The sequence below is a fragment of the Harpia harpyja genome, chromosome 12 (assembly GCF_026419915.1).
Source record: "Harpia harpyja isolate bHarHar1 chromosome 12, bHarHar1 primary haplotype, whole genome shotgun sequence".
Taxonomy (NCBI): Eukaryota; Metazoa; Chordata; class Aves; order Accipitriformes; family Accipitridae; genus Harpia; species Harpia harpyja.
Genome location: NC_068951.1, coordinates 2400676 through 2422391, shown reverse-complemented (window position 1 = coordinate 2422391; position 21716 = coordinate 2400676). Strand labels below are relative to the sequence as shown.

The window sequence follows — 21716 nt, the reverse complement described above, 5'->3', positions numbered from 1 at the left end:
TAGAAATGTAGGAAACAGATGAGACCAAATGCATGTCCCATTTGTACCGTGAGTGTTTTGTGCTGCTTGTTGAGGACAGTCATTTGTTTCTAGCAAACCAGATTCTGAAAACCATTTCATAAAATGTACTGATGGATTCTCAATGAAGCGAGACTGGACCCCGTTGCCCAGCCCCACCAAAAATAAAATAAGGAAAAAGATGTTTGGAAACAAAGGAGAAAAATAGCACTGGTACCATACTGCCAAACCAGCACAGATCAACAGTGGCACCCGGCGGCCACGAAGACTCACTGCGCCTCTTGGCTCCAGCATGCTCTCCACTGCCTGGGACAAAAATAAAATATCGTCTAAAATACCCTCCTGACTTCCTGTTGCAAATGAAAAAACACGGGAACTGACTAACCTGGCAGATGCTGAAGAAGTTCTGATAACCAAGTTTGTTTGGGTTTGTTTTTTTTAAAATGATCTTAGCACACGCTAGGGGATGCGACCCTTTTAGAAGATAGGGCAGCGAATAGTTGATGCTTTTGGTTGCAGTCATGAGAAATACATTCTGGAAAATACTGACTGAAAACCAAAGTATGTCAACTCTAGCATTTCTATATAAAATACATTCAGACATGCATCTTGGTCTTCTCAGTCAAAAAACCACATGCTAGAAAAGATTTCACCTTATCCAGTAAAGCCAGGTTTGAAAGTAGCGCCAGTCACAAACTGTTAGAAAGGGCTGGCAGGGGAGCACTGCAGGAAGGGGACAGAGACTGACCTTTATTAAAATTCTGAGTAATTGATTATTCTGTCTGGAATTGTATCTTTTGGAAGGCTCGGGATTCAGCCAGAACTAAAGTCCTACAGGAAAGTTACTACACAAGCTGAACTTAAAAATCAGAAAATACATGAAAACTGTATCATATTTACATGAATCCAAACTAGAAACTACTACCCACAGCTCCTGAGGTTTTAAATAACTTAGGAGAAGGAACTGGGTTATGTAGGGGTTTATCTTAAATAATTTGTGCTTATTTGAGGCACTGGGACTCTCCCTTTCTCCACTAATTCTATTGCAAGCTTTCTTTGCCAAAATAGGATGTAGCCCCTGATAAACCGCCAATTCCAAAGGCACCTGAACACGTGATCTGACCTGTTCGGATGGGAGGTAGGTAGCATGAACTGGAACTCCACCACACAAGTGTTATCCTTCAGCTGGCGATGCTGGACACTGTTTAACTCATAGGCAATATATGCCCTTCGAACGTACACCTGGTTAGAGAGAAACTCAATCAGCTTAACTGTGCTAAGGAAGCAGAAAGAGAGAAAGAAGACAAATAATACCCCAGAGATTTAAAAAAATATTGAAAACCAAACAGATACCTCCAAATGAATATCTAGATAGAACTCTAATTCAACTAGAATTTAAAGTTAATTCTTTGAGGAAGGCCAGTCTGGCAGGATACAACCATCAGCACAAGGCACACAGGGTAGGCTGACCACATTCTCTGACAGCAGCTTCACTTCCAATCCTTTCAACCACCTAAGTCTTCTTCAAGCAAAGAAGATATCTTGAATCTGAAATTTCAGTCAGTTATGGATATTAATGCTGCTAAATGCCAGACTCCAAGTATGCCAGATTCCACACCACCTACAGCTCTCTTAATCTTGAAGGGTAGCAGTGCTCAAAACAACAACAACAAAAAAAAAACCCAAACAAAAAACCAGAAAAATTAAAAATATTTATTTTTTCAGTAGGAATAGACTTACCTCCAAAGCTGCCATTCTTACCACCTGGTTACTGTGGTAGAAAAAGTTGGGTAGCACATCAAAGATGGATGTCTCAGACAAAATGAGTTTCTAGAAGAGATCACATTAAGCAGGGTTTTAAAAGAGAACTGCCTGTCTTGCAAACAGAATCAGGTGAAAAAGCAAAAACCCCAAATCAAGCCTGAGTAGTTCTGATTTCCATGCTTTTTCTGTTGTTCATCAAGGATTATGACCTTTTTAGATTAAATAATAGAATTATAGAATATCTCAAATTGGAAGGGACTCATAAGGATCAGAGTCCAACTCCCTGCTCCTCGCAGGACTACCTAAAACTAAACCATATGACTAAGACCATTTTCCAGATGCTCTTTGAACTCTGATAGGCTTGGTGCCTTGACCACTTCCCTGGTGAGCCTGTGCCAGTGACTAACCACCCTCTTGGTCAAAAACTTTTTCCTCATGTCCAGTCTGAACTTTTCCTGACGCAGCTTCACCCCATTTCCTCATGTCCTATCACTGGTCACCAGAAAGAGGAGATCAGCACCTCCACCTCTGCTGCCCCCCTTGAGGAAGTTGTAGACTGTGATGAGGTCATTCTGGTATCAGTGTAAGAATGAAAACAAAAATGAGGGGGAAGCTAGAAACCAGAACAATACAATTCAAAGCCACACGGACCTTGGGACTGCAAGTGAGATTTAATACAGAAACATTAAGATCAATGAGAAAAAAGCAGGGAAACAAGGAGAGAAGTTTGGTAGATACCTGCAGGTTCTCAATGCAGAACTGGTGTCCATACATGTCAATAGCGGACAGGAAAATGGACTCCACCTGGTTGTGACGCAGCTCGTAGGATGGCAAATGGGAAGCAATGAGAACCTGGTAAACAGCAAACACAAGGAGTGTCAGTGAAAGGAGCTATGCTGGGCCATCAGCAGGAGGCTGTTACCTCCAAGGCAGCAATAGTCTGCTCCATCCCAGAAGAGGCAGCTGGTTTCTCCTGTGAATTCTGTGGCACCTGGGTGATGCTGCAAACTCTCTCCCCTCCCCGGCCTCATTTGTGTATCTGCTCGGTTTGTATTATTGGCAATTCCCCATGGAGAAAAGGAACAGCTTCAATCAAGTTCCATCAGTGCATGTGATTTAGCACTGCAGAGCTGCTAGTCCTGGGGATTGCCTGACCGGCTGTTAATTGGAAAGCAGATCTGGCAGGCAGCAGCTGTGGGGAGGCCAGCAACAGAGACCGCCTTTCACAGCTTCCAAGCAGAGGAAGCAAGAGACACTGGTGCCAGGTATTAAATGCCCAACACGAAGGATACGAAGATAGGAAGGGGAAGCAGCTTGCAGGGAAAAATGAAGTGAAAGAGCAACATAAAGACATACACAGGGACTGCAGCACCATCCCCTGCATGCTGCTGAGACGTTCAATAACTGAATGGTTCAAGGACACAAATACAATCCTGAAGCAAACATAAGGTCACTGAGCAGCTTCAAACACCCTATTCATTTTCAACAGTCAAGCTCTGAAATAAAAGGAGAGATCCCCAAAGTGTCAGCTTTCCTACTTAGGACTTTTAGAATGGAGATAGGGACTGTCGAGTGAGAGGAGTGATCAGACTACAGGGTTAGCATTACCATGAAACGATTATGCCCTCTCACACCTTCCTGGCTACAGACTAACTGCTAAAGAGGAAGCTCACAATAATATCCAGGTAGATATCTGGCATTCAAATTATTATCTGTACTAGACTCTTGGGACTGACAGTATCAAGAGTTTTTCCAATTATTTTCAGGTTAAAAAGAAATTGACAAAACGCAACTCAAAAGCTAGAAGAAACCCTGCAAAAGACCAACGTAATTCTTTGCAATAATTCCTTAGCAGTTGCAAAGAACATCTAGTTCTTGTGTAAATTTCTCTCCCTGTCCTCTGCACACACTGATTTGCAATTGTAAGGTAGCTGATGAACCCAGATAGCATGTCCTGGCTGTTTACTGTACAGCTGCCTGCACGTTCCAGGCAGCCTGTGCTTGTCGGGTTCACAGATTATAAAGCCAGAAGGAACTACAGTGACCATGTATTTCGACTTCCTCTATCACACAAACCACATAGGCTACTCTTAATTAACTCCTATTTGAGCCAGACAAAACTTCTTGGAGGAGCAGGGACAAAGGAATGTAATCTTAACTTCAAATTTTACAGTGATTGGGAATCCACTGCAATCTTTGTTAGACTGTCACAATGGTTAATCATTGGTTAATTCGCTTCATTGTTAAAGCGCTGCTCACAGTAATCTACTCTTCACATTTGCATAGTAATCAAAATAAACATCAAGAGAGATAGACTTTCCAAAAGAGCAAGCTCCAAGTGGGAGCAGTCCCTATTGATCTGATCAGCAATGGCACAGTCTGTCTCTAGCAGGGATCAGCTTGGATTGCTAAACACGCTCCCTTACCTGGCGTGCTCGGAGGGCCACTTTAGCGTTGGTTGTCTTGCTGAGCTGGGTCAGCTCTGTCAGAATATTAATCAGCTCATCTGTCAAGGTGGGGTCACGGCCACATAGCTGGTCCTAAAAATAAGGAGAACTGAAAATGTTTACAACAGAGGAAGACCATCTTCCATCCTCCTACAAAGGAGTTTAAACCTGAAATACATACACACATGCACTCAGGGGCTGGAGCAGATCACCTCTAGAGGTCCCTGTCTAAATTATTCTGTAATTCTGTGCTGACAAGGGTACAAGTATTAGGCTTTCAATAATTTTACACATATAAATAAAGCTAGAGAGGAAAGAAGGCACTGGCACCATCACCCATTTTCATATTTGTAGCATGTGTTTTGGCATTCAAACACAGGAGAAATACTGACTTGTCAAAGAGACTCAAGTAAAACATCTTCTCATTACCCAATTTCAGCTTTGTACGAGAATTGTCCCCTAGCAGCAACGCAAAATTCAAAGAGCATTTAATTATAGCAAAATGCCTTATGTAGCACGCAAAGATTAGCAAACTTTCACCGTAAGAGGGGACCAAACAGAAAGAGTTTAACTGCCAGGAGAACCTCCTGAAGACCACTTAAAAAAACACCTCAAAACCAAAAAAATCCCACAACTTCACACCCACAAACCAACCACACGCTTTGTACAGCTTCATCAACACCAGAAAAAAAAAATCCTCTCGTTCCTCTAACAAGGCTAAGCAAAGCTAACTAAAACCATAAATTATGTGTTTCCTGCCACAGTACAGGACTGACGCCGTAGTATTTCTTCCAACCAAAGAATCCTGGTTCTGAGGAAGCTCACTAGCTTACTTAACTGTCTAAATTGGCTGGATAAAACAATAAAACTGAACAGCATCATTTTCAGTGTTAATGCTGTTTCAAAACTCTTTTGGATTCAGCCATTCAAAAAAATGCCAACAGTAAAGACTTTAATCTGTTTTGTTTTCTGAACAGAGGAGGTGCACTCTTACGCATACTTTCTTCCAGAAATAGTTTCAATTCCCACAAATAATCCCACAGTCTTCAACTACTCACACTGTCTTGTGAGCCTCTTCCCTCCCACTCCCGAAGCTGGAAACCCTCTAGGAGCCTCTAATGCGTTTCTTTCTATACAGCACTTAACAGCTTTTCTCTTGGTAAATGAATCATAGGAGGAAAATGTGAGATGAAACAGGGATATGCAACAGGAAAGAGAGTTGGTGCCTTAAAGTTTTAAGAGATTTTAAACACATACAGTCCAGAAAAGGTTCTTTGAAGATCCAAGAAATAGAAGGGGGAAAAAGGGAAACCTCCGTGCAGTAGGTTAGTTTATCAAACTAACTGCCAGGGAAAATAAAGTAAAAGACAAAAAACAAATACTACAAGTCCCATAGACTAACAAATAACAGCTCATACTACATGAGATTCCAAAGCTAAATAGCTTTTCCCCCACATCTCTCTTGACCCCTTTCTCTCCGACCCCACTAAAGCATGATGCCATCTGTAGGAATGATGGCATACATCTCTCAGGGAGAGAGACCACAGTCAAAACACTCTTATTAAAAAATCTAAGCTACTAACTCTTATGAGATTGTTGTGCCCTACTGAGTCTTGGGCCGGCAAACATTACAATGGTTGTTCCCGAAGACAGTTCTGTAAATTTATCCACTCCAGGTCACTGTGTGAATTGACAGCGAATAATTCAAGAACTGCCTTCATCATATTTGAAATACAAATTCCTGGGTGTTGTAATGTTACTGCTCAAGGTAACACAAGTCCGATAGGACACAGGACATCTGCCATGCCACAAGCGATTCTGTCCAGTTAAGACTAGGATGTGCATACAACAGTCAGTTAAGTACATAAAATGAACATACAACTTCAAATCACACTATATTTCAACAAATATATGAAGGATGAAGTAGTTCCCATCCTGCCTTAAACGCCTGCTAGCTAAAAAAGGTGAATGATGGCAGCATAACACTATTACTAAAACCATCCTCAGAGCCCCTTGTTAATAATGGATTCCTAGGGATACATCAATAACAGCAACATAAGCATCAAGGTATTTTGACATGATGTTTGCCCTTGGAGGACAAACTTAAACCATCCCACATAAATAGCCTGGCAACCCTTAAAATGCCACAGCCTTCACCATGATTACACCAAATATGCCACGGGGTCCCTCAGACATGAAGAATAATGTGAGTCGGAAGAAAGAGGAATGACAGTCTTTTGGTTAACGGCGTGACCTGTAACTCGGCAGACGGTAATCCCTAGCTGTGCCACAGATGACACTGTGACCAAAGGCACATTGCCCCTCCTGAGCCCCCATTACCCACTGGATTCGAGAAGTTTGTGTGAGGGCAGACACCCGTTTTGCAAGGCCTCGGGCACCGCGCTGGCAGAGGCCATACAAATGGCGCTCGGATCACCGGCTAGCTACCCGGCTGTTCGTCCACCATGGGCAGCACGATCTCTCCAGCATGTTTTAAGTTCTAGCAAACTGGGATGGTGGCCTTTACTTGAGTAGAAATAACTGACAGCGGTGGGAAGAATGACTACACAGGAAGGAAAAAGGAAAACTCTTTGACGTTTCTCTGCATTCGCTATCTCCCAGCACACCCCTCATTCCCTCAGACGGACGTTGTGCCGGCCAACGTGAAGACACAGCAAGGCTCTGCCTCCGAGATGTGGCTTGCATGGAAGTGAAAAACTAGACAAAAAGTTTCAGTCCCATTTTAGCAAGAAATAATCAGGATGACAACAACAAAATAAAGCAGGTAGCTGGCGCTGCACTGGCTTTTGCCTGCACTGATTGGCAAAGGCAGCGAGCAAAGCCTCAAACCAGCTCTTTGACAAGGCCTAACGCCTCCCCGGCACCCCCGTGTAATTACACACTTGAGTGACTGGACTCTGAAGAAAATTGAAGGCCTGAGCTGCGAACAGCTGCCATTTTCTCTCTCCATCACGCCAGCATGATTACTTGAGAAATGAACAGCCCCGGCTCAAAGCTACTCCAGAATTCTCAGAGGAAATATGGCTCCGTGTTCAAATAATGAGATTCTTAAGGCAAGCGTTACTTACAATCACACCACACACCAAAAAGGGAAAGAAAAAAAAAAAAAGGGGGAAAAAAGGAGAGCCAGAAAGAAAGAATGCCAGTGTCCTTATATCTTACAAATTAGAATTTAAGAAACTCAGCCTCAGCCTAGGACGATTATGACTCTTTTTCTGCTTTTGAGAGTTATTTTGTGGATGGCTACTTTGGACGTATTTTTGGCAGTAACAGACCACATGATGTTTGGGAAAAAAAAAAAAAAAAAAAAAAGAAAAGGAGGGGAGGAAAGAGAGAGATAGTGTTGTAATTAGCCTCTTAAAAAGCAGGATACCAAACTCCAGTCTGTTGAAAATCATGTTGTAGCTAAATTCATCCTGCCTTGAGGAACGTGGGCATTCATTCTGCTTCAAAGCATTATGTGGGGCAAGGATTTTTTGAGGCTTTTTAGGAAACAGGAAGAAAGAGACAGACTCAACTGTTGTTTTTTAATTATTTTTCCTAGGAACGTAATTTACTGGGAGTTTTACCCAGTAGAGTGGGACTGAAGTTAATGAGAACTGAGATTTTTCATGGAGTAACAAGCCAGAAGAACATGGGTGGTAGGTCCTGGCATGAGGATTCATTTGTTTCTAGGGTGGAATCTGTGTCTGTCCAAGAGGAATTCCAACCCCAGGAGATTCCCCATCCCTTTGCAAGCTCTCTGGACAGCCGCACACCATCCCAAGGGTCAGAAGCCTGATCTGGAGTGACCAGCTTTGTGCTGAGATATTGAGTCCTAGTCAGATTCCATCATGCAGCCCAGAGTACAGCCAGTCCGAAAGCACCACTGCAGACCTGAGATAAGACTTCATGAGACTATAACCAGGAAGAAGCTACGAGAGCCACTGCCAAACCTAGAAGACCAAACTATGGCTCATCAAGGAAGAGCATATGAAACCCCTCAAGGGCCTCCATACGGGCTGGCTAATGCCACTCACTACCAGGAAGTCACCCTCATTAGTAATGAAGGACCATAAAAATGTTGCTATTACAGAATTATTACCCCCCAAAAAATCATCTGCTTTTTGTGCTGGTAGCATATTGCTTTGCCTTCCAAGCAACTCCAGTTTGAGTACCATGCGCTATATCAAGACAGAACCTCTCTGAGACCCCTGAAGATAAAGAAGCAAACTAAACCAAGTATAAAGTCACAGCCCAGTGTCTGAAAGTTAGCCTCTAGCATCCTCCCAATGTAAGAGTTAAGTCTGCATTCTTACCTCCCCACAGATGCTCACAAATCGCTTGCATAATTAGCCTTCACTACACTCTGATAGGCAATCAATGCAGGACAGTCATGAACCAGAAGGTGTACAGACACTGAGCTGAACAGTTTGTTCTGGGTCTCCTCTAATGCATGGCTTACATGCCCTAAGAACACACGAAGAAACTCTACACTGCTGCCACTGCTTCTATAGCTAGAAGGCTTGCATCTTTAAGGATGAGAGCTGTCAATTCAGTATCTTTCAAAGCATCAAACATAAAACTACAAGAACCAACAAATTTCTAGAGCACCAATAGACAACTTACAATGAGCATTGTAACAAGCAGGTTCTTCTTGGTGACCTGAGCATGTGAGAAGATGTAGTTCAACACAGCATTCATATCACTTTTATTCTCTTCCCGAAGGGTAAAGACACACTTGTCATAGTGACCTGCAATCAGAAATGCACATTTTTTTCCAGTCTCTACACCTCTGTGTCAAGGAATACAAGTTACTAGATGTGTCTTTATTTTTCTACATATATGTTTTCAGAATCTACTTTGCATGGCCCACACAATCAATTCTGGGAAGGAAGCATTCCTCCCACCACCACCCCCTCAACTGCAAACTTTAATTTAAACATCCTACTCTTATTAAAACAGTTCCAATACCAAATACCTCCTCTGTGAGCAATATGAAGAGAGGAATGGTGAGCTCAGTCTTCCATTCAAATGACAACCAAAATAAAATAATAGCAAAAAGACTTGCACCATCCTCTACTACCAGCAAATCGAAGTGGAAATGAATCTGCAGTACTGTTAGGCTTGTGCAGGTATTGGAGCAGGACAAAAGAAAAGTAGAGCAGAATCTGAACTACCTGTAAGAGCTAGAGCCTCAAAATTAGCTAGTGCTTCATTGCCATCTTGTGCCTGGATACAGCAGCGCAATGCATTTATTTCAATTCTCAGTTTCAGGCTGAGGTTTGAGGTTTGTTCTTTATGAAGAGCCAGCAGCTTCCTGCTATTTTACAGCAGGTGCAAACAACTCAGTGACTTTTTTTTTTTTTACTGCACTTGATTTTCTTACTATAGAATTTAACGAACAGGCAAGATAGAACTAAATAGCATGGTGAATTTAAACAGTTTTTCTGATTCTAATTTTTCTGCAGATGCTCAGAAATCAGGAAATAAAAATCAAGCTTCTAACAGGAAGCTTCTACATGCGGAATACCCGAGTGGGAGAACTCTCCAGTGGTGGGCCACAGAGTCAGTGAGGGAACGCAAAGGAGAACTGCTTCATCTCTTGTCTAGAACAAGCAGAGACCACACAGACTGGCCACCCTTAGCAAGCTCAATAACAGACTAGAAATGGCAACACAAAGAAACTCATAATTCAGTGAGTCTGTCTTTTTACTCCAGGTCATACAAAAGTCCTCACTTAGAGGATCATAAACTCATATAGGAGCTACTCTTCTGAAGATTTACAGGGAAAAGGAGCATTCCTACACCAAAAAGAGACCAGAGTCATACTATGCCATGTAAACTGTGAGTAAGATGACATGGAATGTACAAGATGATGGGTATACCAACAGTGGAAAACCACCACAACAGCTTTGGGGTAGAGTTTGTCATTTGCTTCTCATAAGCATTATGAGCACTCTTACCACAAAAACTCAAACTGGACAAAAGCGCCTCTACAAAAACCAGGATCTGACTGACAGATCTTTAAAAGAAAACCTGTGTAGCTTAGCTTCACCACAAAGTTGGAGTAATCTTTATTGAAGGGAGTCCATGTGGACCTTCTGGGAGCAAACGTGGCTCTTTCAGAAATCAAATCCTTGATGTGCTTAGAGACTCACCATGCTGAAACTGAGTCTCCACCTTCAGATACTGACGGAGCAGATCCATCACCACTGCTTTCATGTGACCCCGAATACCACTCCGGTACCTGCAGAAGCAAATACATCAAACCTAGCACTGAGTGAGACCAGCACAGACCTGCTTCTGAAGACCTACAAGTGAGTAACACTCAACACGAGTGGCAGAATAAGCCTGTTTGCTTACGGGAAGAAGCAAAGTACCTGGTTCTCAAAAACCCCAATTGTTATGTGAACACATAACCCCTGCCATTACTGTTGTGGGGTAGCATGGCTCATGTTTTGCATCAAAATGTTCTTTTTCTTCTAAAAATACTCAAAACTCTAGACACTGAAAGGCATAACACACACCAGCAGCTTCATGAAATGGCCAAGATGTGATCAGTGCCAGGACAGAAGTTAAATCTGTCTTTCATATGGCAAAGGGAAAAAGAAGAAGAATCTGTATGTGTGCTTCACACAGGCAGCCAGGAGCCACATACACAGCCCCCTCACTGTTGACCTCCCTGAAGGAACTATGCAGTTCCTGAAGGAACTTATTCCTAGTGATTTAGACTCTGAGTGTAATAAAACCATTTGAATAAAGACAAGCAGGCTCAGGTCTTTCAAACAGCTCCCCCCCCCCCAAAAAAAAAAAATTTAGGGGGCACCCCTGAAAATGTCTCACCTCTGTACAAGCTGCACAATGCTCTGAGTGTTCATGAAGAAGACCTCACGCTCTGATTTGCGGTTCAAGGTGGCTGCATGGCTATCCAAGATATTGGCAATCTGAAAGAGAGCAATCACATGACAGTTCCAGTCCTGTATGGGAAAATCTGGCTGAAAACCAGTAGAGAAGCTGAGAACTTCCAGACAGTCCAGAGCAGAGCTCCACCAGACTCCAGCAAAAGTCAAAGCCTTAAACTGCTAAGAAAGTTAATGACCCGACAATGATACAAATATCAACGTACAATATTGTATACTGGAGAAATCATCTTCCAACACCTCATTACCTGATCAGCCCTCCCTTAGGTGCAACCACTCTTTTGTAAGGTTACATTGACACTATAAATTGCACTGCAGCATATGTACCAGGCAAAAAGCAAATAAATAAATGCCCACAAGGCCACTGATATGTTTAAACTGCTTCCAAACTGCCTGTTTAAAGCTATACTGAGCAGGGAACACATACACTTCAGCACAGGTAAAGGAGGCAAGCCTTTAAGCTCAAGTGATACAGGTCAGTATCTTTCATCATGAAGAACCCATGTTCAAACACACCATTCAGGTCAAACTAACCTCCAGATAATCTCAAGGAACTTTCTCTCTCTCTCTGCCTCAATGCAAAACAATTTTTATTCCTCTAGATAAGTGTGGTTGATCACCTGTTGGCTGGGAAACTGGCAAAGGACTGATGTGATGTTGCTGGCATATTGGGCCATCTCCTTCTTGATGGACTTCTCTACATTGGGTGGGATCCGTCCAGAAACACTGGTCATGATGTCCTGAAGTTCCAGCAGAGGCAAAGATGGATCTCTCAGTGTCTTCATTAGTCGCTCAACCCAGCCTTTCACCTAGAGAGAGACAAGTCAGTGTAAAGACAAGCACGAAGAAAAGAATAAGCAGCAATAAGGAAAAAAAGGAAAGGCTTTTCATTGAGGTCTTCTTCAATACTGTTTTATCATACAGCTAGTCCAGGGACTAAAAAGAGAGAACTGGGGTAGATGACAAAGTTGCCGTGCTACCTTAAGCCAACAGCTGACTCAGATTCGTCCACCTACTTTCCTCCTCCCTCTAGGACTTCAACCACAGCTGGCTGTGCACGCAGCTCCCACGTACAAGGCTGCAAGCATAAGCAGTATAGATCAAGCTCAACTCCTTGTCTTTGTTTTGGGTGCCACAGGTGGGACTCTCCAGTGAGACTGACTATAAGGAAGTCTAAGAAAGAAAACCAAATTGAGCTGGCACTAGCAGGGTAGTACTGCCCTGACTCCTGGTCCTCTGGCTGTGACATGGAAATTGGCAAGCCTTACTTTGAACTGAAAGAATATTTGTGCTCTCGCTCTGAAACAAGAAGTAACCAGTACCTTGCTGCTGAAGTAGGGCTCTGGCAGGCAGTATCCATTCATCACATTGACCAGGTTATCTAGGACATAATGGAAGATGCGATGCAGTTTCTCGCCTCGAAGTGCTGTGCTCTGGATCTGTGGCAAGGCACCTGTGTGCAGTTCAGCCTGGAAACACAGTGAACAGCACAGCATCACTAACCCTCCTGTTTGGCATCAGCCATGGTGGGAACATCTTGCCCTCGACTCAGATTTAATTTGCAAGAATTCCCAGAGTGGAAAATGCACTTGGTTGAGAGACAGAAAAGTTATGAGCTGGAATCTCCAACAGTTCTATGTTGTGTACACCCACAAAATAAGCTTCCAGCCTCTCTTCCAAATACGTTACAGTTGATCTCATTGTTTAGATCCAGGATGACCAGAAGTCTCTAAGAAAAGCACAGGAAAAACCAACAGTTTGGTGCTGACAATCACTTTCCACCCCCTGCACAACAACCTCCCACAATTTTCAACTAGCTATTGCTAATGGAACAATAGATTCTCTTCCACCGCCACCAGCTACATCCCAGCCTACCATCCCTAAATGAATATATCTCTTTGCCTTTCACCTTAAAAAAGATCCATGTCCTAGGCTCTTTTTTTCTATTTCCACATTTGCTACAATTGCCTTCACAGGGCCTGACACTCTTGGAGTTGGGGTATCAACTCCCGTCCTTCCAAAGAGGGTCACTTAAAGAAGAATATATGATAAAAAGAAGTTAAATAAACTTGCAGAGGAATAAAGCAGATAGAAAAATCTGGCCAACATCCAATATCCTAGACAGCCATGTACCCACAATAGCACAGAGGGAAGAAGAGAACAAGAATGGTACGTAAACTTAGCCTGAATCAGAGAAAGAGACAATGATCTGAGTCCTAGTCCTCATCTGAGACAAATAAATGGTAAAGTGACAATTCCAGTACAATGCACAAATCTGAAATTGGTTCAGTACACTGGACCATCTCATACCACTCTCAACATCACTCCCCTATTAAAACCACAAAAAACATCTGCGCTTCCTGCAACTTTCTCACCTGCTGAACCCTGCTGGGATCATCCAGCTGGAGCTTGGCAATCACACAGCCTGGATCCAAGGCTGCCCCTGGGCGTTTGACATAATGGATGCAGCCTGATTCTCCTGCTGTTAGTGTCATCACCATTTTCATCACCTGTAGCAAGGAAAACAGGTTACACACTCAGCTTCCATGTTCTCCAAATGGTTCTAGTTTTGTGAGCCAGCAGCCAGTGTCCTACAACAGACAAACTAACCTGCATGAGCACCTTTTGCGTTCAGGCTTTCTCAAAGGCTTAAAAGCACACACACTGGGAACAAACCCCCGGACGCTTAAGTGAATGGTAGGACAAAATAATTGGCCACAAATTAGCACAGCAGGAAGCCATCCTCAGGAATGCCACCTGTTCTACACTGCTTGGACCAACAGGTACTCAAGAAGGTCCCACATTCAACAAAATGAACAAAGCAGATACAATTTACTGCTGCAGCTGCTGCACTCTAAAGGCTAGAAGTGGGAGAGCCGCTCTCAAAAGCTACAGCAACACATTCACTTTTAGCAGAGGGAACTAGGATTACTTTCTAGAGGTCACAGGTCTCAGACTGCTCTTCGCAAACAGGGATGCTTCCTTAGATCAACCATGGAATCTCTTGCCTTTGGAGCAGAAGGCAAGGAGACAGTCTAGTTTTACCAATCCTATACTATACACCACAACTGGGAACACAGGAACTGAGTAGGCGGTTCCTTCTTAGCCATGGCTCTGTTGCAGCTTAAAAGCACTTACATAAAGTATCTGGATCTCTGGCTTGATATTTTTCTCCTACACATTGTCCCCAACTGGTTTAATTGCGCCCCTGTCAACACACACCCTCCCCTCCCTCAAATCTGTATTGAGCCATGCACTCCTACACAACCTCTCGCACTTTCCTCACAGTGATGCAGAAATTGTTCATCATCCTCCTCTCTAAGAGTTAAGTAACTTCCAAGGGAGAAGGGAGGAGTGACACTTACTAACTCATCCGATCAATCTGGTAAATGATCAGATAATCAGAGAGAAGTCTTAATTTGTTACTTAATCCTGCCATGTAACTCTGCTTCTGAGTCTGTGTTAGTTGTGTGGTCTACAAGTAGAAGGCCTTCTTCACTTCAGCTAGAAAACACAGTGTACATGGATCCCACTCTCCCTTGGTATCACAGCAAGATGATAACCACAGTCTCGCTGCTGAGAATTTTGCTTATCAGTTGGTATACAGTCATTAACACTCAAATTTCAGCTGCTAAGTAATTTCTGCCCCACCCCATCACTCTCACTGCTGATTCCTGCATTAGTCCAAGCTAAAACACAGACAAAATTTGGAAAGGAAATATTGTGAATAATCCCTCAAAACTCAATTCCCAGTTCCAAAGCATTCAACTTTTTTCCCCCCAGCTTTTGCCTGGGCAGATTCCACATCTGCAGCCAAGTCAGTTCTTTGAGACTCTTTTACCTCTATTTCTGCAAAGCACTGGCCTGCAAACACGTGTCCCCCATCCTCCACCACATACTGGATAAGCTTCCCAGCTGAAGGTGAGCGCAGAATGGAGGGATCATTCTCCTTTTCAAACACACAGGTCTTGTTACCTATAGTGATGCGATACCTAGGAAAGAACGGGACACATCACTGCAACAGAATTTCTTGTAGAAAGCATGGGAAGGGAAAAATCCATTCTCTCTTTCCCTATTCTATTTCAGAACAAAACTAAACAAAAACACCTCAACCAGCTCTTCTGAGCTGAATGGTATGGCCCTGCATATGAAAGTTCAGTTTAATCATATCGAAACAGTACTATGGAAGCCAGGGATCAGAAACCAGATAGAATAGCCCTTAGCAAGGTTGTATGTATGTTACTTTTGTGCTTCTTCTCTACCAACAGGTACCACTCACTGTCAGAACCAGAACCAATGAAGTTCAAGATTTCACATAAACAAAAACTGATGTTAGTGGATATTACACTTGCCATACATAACACAAAACACATTCATCAAACTGTGCACCTCATGCAAAATCCTCTTGTATACAGAGCAAAGCTGAAAAGAGCAGGATGCACCCACGTAGCAGACTGAGAGATTGAGATTTTACAGCATTTTCCAACACAGGAAGTTACCGAAACTTTCTTTGTGCGCCTGACCAGATTCGTTACACTTGTCACAGAAAAGAAACCAGCAGAGGGGGCAGTGGTTCACATTCCAGAAGCTGGAGATTTTCTGGCCTTATGGCTATGATCCCTGCAGGGAATTTTGAGGGAACGCACTGAAACAGTAAATCTTGCATCTATTTCTAAGGCAGCTGTGGAGTTTCAAGGATTTTAAAGATTTTCATATTCTGTTTTTTGTTGGTTGGTGGGGTTATTTTTATAATCCAAAATACATTCAGATCTTTCTTCTAACAGTAGCCAAGATCTGTTCTTCCAGTGAAGGCAACTTCTCCCTTTAAACTCACCCATAATACATCTAGTAACCTCTTCCTAGGAGAGAATTCCATTCCCAGCTGATCTTTGGGAAGCACAAAGTTACAAGTACATCTAATTTTGGCATGTACATAAATGTTAAACATTAATCTTTACAGGTTGCTACCTGTCCACCTCTTCTTTCATGTAGGTAGTATAGCTGCTACCATCATAAGATAGGAGCAGTCCTCCATCACTCAGTCGGTGCACATCAACTTCCACACACGAGCTGTTCATGATGACCACATAGGAATTGGGAGACTGTCGGGTCACCTGCAAATCCACAAGAATGGTATGTATCACATGAAATAAACACAGCATTCATTGATAATGCCTTGGTTGCCACAACATACACAGTTTTCCAAGTACTGCCACAGTGGGAATTAAAGAAGGGGAACAGAGCCATTTGTTCTCACGCTAGATGGAAAAAAAAAAAAAGTAAAAAAATTTGGGATCACAAAGCAAAGCATTTAGCAGTCAACAGGATGCCAGAACTAATGCTGTCCATGAATCTTGATTTAATCCTCTCACACTTCTGCATTAATTGTACAGGTTTGATTAGGCAATCATATACCATTTCTTCACCCCGATCTACATACAAGTCACAGTCGTGTACTAAAATTGCATAACGAATGACATAACTTGAAAAATAAAAAAAGAGAGATTGTCTCACAGAGAAATCAGCTAAAGCTCTTCCTGGAAAAAGGGATTCTATCACAGTCTCTGCCACTAAGTTCCTATCTGAAGCTGGGTAAATCACCTAAAGCATACTTTAGCTGCTGTTCAGTGCCTCTCTACTTCTCATCAAAGGGGTGCCAAGATAAAATCATGGAGGTGCAGGGGAGCAGAATACTTCTAGCTGCAAAAAACAGTATATGATCACGTCATTAAAAACTTCACCATACTAAATTTGCCTGAGGAAGCTGATTAAGATTGCACAGGCAATCTTAAGTCTAATATTTCCTAACTTTTGTATGTTTCATTTCGCAACCTTTAAACAATATTTCTAACGTTGTTTTTTGCACACAGCAAAGAAAAAGCAACACTAAAGGGGAAAAATGCTACAAATACTGTCATGCTGATGAAACTGGGCTCAAACACCCAACAGAGTAGATCTACATATTCAGAAACATCAGTTGAAAGTTTTGGTCAATCAACACGCAGTAGTCTTTGCCTATAACAAAGTATGCTTCACCCTATGCAGAGCATTTTTTGACTCCGAAAGGTTAAAATGTTTAGAGATACACAGAGATATTGCAATGGAAAGATGTGATAGGGTATTACCATAAGGGAGATAGTACTGATTTCGTAACCCCAGTAAAGCAAAGAAAATAAACCCTGCACAGATTTAATTCCAATAAGTACACATATTACAGAGATTAAGCCAGAGCAGCACACAAACAGACATTTCCAATTAAAAGTGACAAGAGGATAGGTTTCCACACTGGGCATCGTACCTTCAGCACATATTTCCGTCCTTCATAGATGAGTTCCACATCCACAGTGTTTAGCAGAGTATGAGCAGGCAGGACTTGGCCCCTTGAAAGAGAAGTACAAAACAAAACTAGTCTTCCAGAGGCCACTAAATGGCTATCAGGGGCCCAAGCGCGTTCCAAGATGCATGCAAGAATTTGGAGAACACTAGCAGAGAGATGGGAGTAGGCTTTTAAACTGCCTCTTCTCAGGAAAGACACGTAACAGTTTGACAAAGCCAGCCCATCTCTCTCTAGCCACACAGACCAGCTTCACTCTCCTTTCCATTTACCCACTTTTGCCTTAAAGAAGAGTCTGCAAAAGGAACATCACAGCCTGAATTACGGAACATGTAGCATGACTTAACGTAGGGATAAAGCAGCTTTTCCCCCCTGCAGCTCTGTTTATCTATGGACTCACCAACAGGACACTGAGGGGAAGAACTCTGTTAAGAGCAGACCTGCCTGGATCACATCAGGTTTAGCCTGATGGAGTGTTATGACTAGTTTTCCTACAGTGCCTGCAGAAGCAGAGAGGGTTTTCTAAGTACTAGTGAGAAACAGTTAATTTGGAATATTATCTCAAATCTGGAAAATTAAATCAATCCTCAAAACAAGAGGAAGACAGTATTTGGTGATTCAAGACTCCCTAATGTTGCCCTAGCAGCTCACAGAGAAAGAACTCCACATTTCTGAGCCATTTCTTGGAGCTTCTGCCAAAACTGCCAGAAACCAAACCAATCTGTGCAAACAGCAGGGGATATTTTGGGGAGATGCACAGATATCTGCCAGTTTTCTTAGGCCAGTAGACAAACAGCTTCCTGGGGCCAGAGAACAGTCAGCAGATAACAAGCTCTGTGCATTTCTGGACTGGACTGTACTTGAACAAAACTTGTAAATCAAAACTAATTACTATCTGCTTATCAGCTGTCTACCAGATCAGCTTGCAATTTTACCTTTCTAGAGAGTGCAGGAAGTTTGAGACACTGTTTCGGAAGCTCACATCAGCCACATGCAGAGCTCCACACACCACTCCCAGAATGGTATCAGGCCTTTCAGCCTAGAAAGAAAGGGTACATAACATAGTTGCATCTCCTTTAGCTTCAGTCCATTCTGGACACCCACTTGAAGAATCAACAGTCTCAGCTCTATCTTTGGTTCACAGCCAACCTCTCTTTAAAATTACGTTGGTGTAGCACCCATGCAAACACTATGTAGAAGCAGTTACCTCCATAACTCCTTAAAAGAAAACCACATTTTTTTCTTCCTGGATCAAACCTTGAAGCTCCACTTACATTTCCACTATCACCTGTCCCAAAACGCAACCCAAAATACTAGCCTTAATTCACACATACACCAAGATGCTTTTCTGGCCAACTTTAAGACCACCATTCTCTGACAGGGATGACCTGGGATTTTGATATAAATAAAGAACTAAGGCCAGTGAAAATGTTTATTCATAAAGCGGTAAGTGGAAGTTAACCACTCCTAATTCCTTGTCCTCTTGCAACCAGCATGCAGCAGGCTTGTCTCCCCACCCCCTTCCCCCCCTCACTCCAATTTGTCATCCTGTAAAGCAAGCAGCTGCACCTGAACTTTCTCCGCAATAAGCCGATCCAACCAGCCAGTGTCAATGCGGTTCAGCTGGAAGCTTTCTGTTTCCAACAGTTTAATCAAGTACTCAACAGTGGTTCGGAAATCCCCTCGGATGGACAGCTCCTTCAAAGCCACTACCATGTTTCTGAAAGAGAAAAGAATCCTATTATCTATCCCATACTAACAGTAATGTGGTAACTCTAGATAGCTCCCCATGAGCTGTTGGGAAAAAACCATCTGAAGGTAATAGCAGAAGAGCATGTGCAGTGGAGCAAGATCCTATATGACATGCTTGGGAATGAATGAAGCTGGTGTGAACAAGAGCAGCACCAGCTATGAGATCAGGAGTTCCCACTGTTATCATCATCTAGGCACCTACCACATGTCAGAAGTATACATAAGACAGACAGACGTGGTCTCCATCCCACCCAGAATGGAACAGAGGAAAGGCTCTGGATGAAAAACAGTATGGATGACAGGTCAGACAGTCCTGTCTTATGACCAGATGCTTTAATGTTCCACACCACATAAGGACACTCAACGGTTTATAAACATTATAAGGCATTAGCATAACAAGTTATCAATGTTTTTCCTGTTAGTAGCCTTCCACCTGAATGCTTTCAAAGAGAGATTTCAACACAATGGTAACTATATCATATACAAGGCAGGAATGAAACAGAAAGGAAAAAAAAAAAGAGAAGTAAGCAAAAAGTGTAGAAATATAGGTGCAACACATTGGAATTGCAAAGCAAGACAGGATGAGAAGCCTGACCATGATGTGGAAAACAAGGTAAACAGAGGCAAACTTCTCTTAAAACTCCTAGAAGTAAGGAGTCTTGTTTTATCCATGGCACTTTGGACCAAAGAGGACAAAACCAAGCAGTTTCCAAGGTTCTACCACTTTTCTGACTACTTACGAGATGGCTTCTTCACGATTTTCTCCCCAAGAGAAGCAGTGACCAAATTGAGAATCAGCAAATTCATGAAGCCCTCCTGCAGCAGCAACACTGAAATAGCCCCAGACATTCTTATTGCTGCGGAAATTCAGTTCCTGAACTGTACCAGAACTGGGCTTAAATCCCTGTAAAGACAGACAGACATTGCTATACATCCTAAAGAAAAAGTAAATAATCCAGAATTAGGGAAGTAATTAGAGTTCTGAAGGGCAGAGCACCTCTTTGTGCTGCAACATGATATATACACAAATAAGTTCAGGCTGTGTCTAACCAGAGTCTACAGAACTGCCAGCTAAGTGGGATAAAGGGAATAATCTTTTAAATTTGCTGCCAAAATTTTCAGCAGCAGGGATTGAACCTAGGCGTAGAGCCTACAGTTATCAGAGTGTGATCAGGAACTACAGAATTTAAAATACTCACCTCATCAGGATTCTCACTGGTGATACGTGCAGCGATGACATGGCCACGTGGACAGGGGACATGGGCTGAATTCTCAAAATCAATAGATGCATCTCCCCATGGAGAAACACCATACATCACTCGGATATCCTTGATCCTGTGGAGGGGAATCCCCATGGCAATCTGGGCGGGGTGGGGTGGTGGGGGAATTAAAAAAAGAAACCACTAAGTAAGTTTCTCTCCTCACAGAGAGTACCTATTCCTTGAAGAATTAATTCTACAAATTCTCTGTAGAAGCTGATGCTGCAGTTCTAGTATAGCAAATATGCATGTCTATTTTCTGATGTGAGCCTTCTCCATGGACACGTCTTGGAACATTAGTATTTCTCAGGACAGCTGAGCTCAGTGTAATATCCACCTTAAGCCCTTCAGCCAGTATTTTCCATTCACTGATTAAAAGGCTCCAGAGAAAGCTGGCCAGTGCTAGGTCAGCTGAGGATGGGCACGCATTAGGCCTGTTAAAAATACACTAAGGTCCCAGTGAGACAGAAGGCCCCTAATTGGTTGTAGGAAACTGTGGAATTTTGCAATTACAAACTGCAGTGAGGGTAACCTACAGAACTGGCTGCTGGCTGTATCCTTACGGAGTAAAGTCCTATTTGTTCTGTTCATTAGCTGGGATTTTTTTTTAATTTCAGATGTCTATTAGCCAGACACCAACAGCCAAAGGACCAAACTGGTTACAATATCAATGCGCCATTCTGTGAAACTGTAACTAGCATCAGCAATATGAAGAACAGTGCCCAAACAATGAGGAAAGCATCTGACCAGTTACAAAACTCTCAATGCCTGGCAAATACAGACATAGAGCTACTGGAATCACCTGCTGAGAGAAGGCTCAGACCAAAGCCAAATAGCCTTCTCACAAAATGAAGACGATCCTGCTCCTAAGCAGCCTACAAGACATTACAGTTCAACTGTTTGTTTCCTCTACCATCTATCCAATAAACTTCAAAATGCAAACAGAAGGGAGAAGAAAGAAACTAGAAAGAAAGCGAGAGAGTAAGAATGGGAGGGCTAAGAAATGGAAGTAGAAAAGCACCTAGAGCTCCTAATGTGGTCTAAGACAGAGAAGAGGGAAAGAGGACTGTGGCATTCATCCACTGGTGGAAAAGATGGGGGCTGAGAAGAGGGAGATAGCATGGCAGCACACAGGGAGTTCAGTGGGGATGCACAAGGGACAGGTGAGCCACGGCATATGCAGTAAATGCTTTCTACAGGATCTGTGAAGGATTCCCTC

At 42.8% G+C, this 21716-nt stretch overlaps 1 protein-coding gene across 9 annotated transcripts in view; it reads right to left on the bottom strand.

Annotated features, from left to right (window-relative positions):
- ACACA (acetyl-CoA carboxylase alpha) overlaps positions 1 to 21716 on the bottom strand; it is a 141093-nt gene that overhangs the window by 87715 nt on the left and 31662 nt on the right. For all 9 annotated transcript variants that reach the window (XM_052804410.1, XM_052804416.1, XM_052804417.1 and 6 more), the window contains 17 exons: positions 20438 to 20599; positions 19979 to 20142; positions 19056 to 19206; positions 18422 to 18525; positions 17451 to 17532; positions 16121 to 16266; positions 14994 to 15144; positions 13528 to 13662; positions 12475 to 12621; positions 11773 to 11961; positions 11076 to 11176; positions 10391 to 10479; positions 8859 to 8983; positions 4209 to 4322; positions 2521 to 2634; positions 1759 to 1848; positions 1142 to 1260 (listed from right to left, as the gene is read on the bottom strand). In XM_052804410.1, the coding sequence (XP_052660370.1) occupies positions 1142 to 1260; positions 1759 to 1848; positions 2521 to 2634; positions 4209 to 4322; positions 8859 to 8983; positions 10391 to 10479; positions 11076 to 11176; positions 11773 to 11961; positions 12475 to 12621; positions 13528 to 13662; positions 14994 to 15144; positions 16121 to 16266; positions 17451 to 17532; positions 18422 to 18525; positions 19056 to 19206; positions 19979 to 20142; positions 20438 to 20599 (2183 nt within the window). The remainder of the gene's footprint in view (positions 1 to 1141; positions 1261 to 1758; positions 1849 to 2520; positions 2635 to 4208; positions 4323 to 8858; positions 8984 to 10390; positions 10480 to 11075; positions 11177 to 11772; positions 11962 to 12474; positions 12622 to 13527; positions 13663 to 14993; positions 15145 to 16120; positions 16267 to 17450; positions 17533 to 18421; positions 18526 to 19055; positions 19207 to 19978; positions 20143 to 20437; positions 20600 to 21716) is intronic.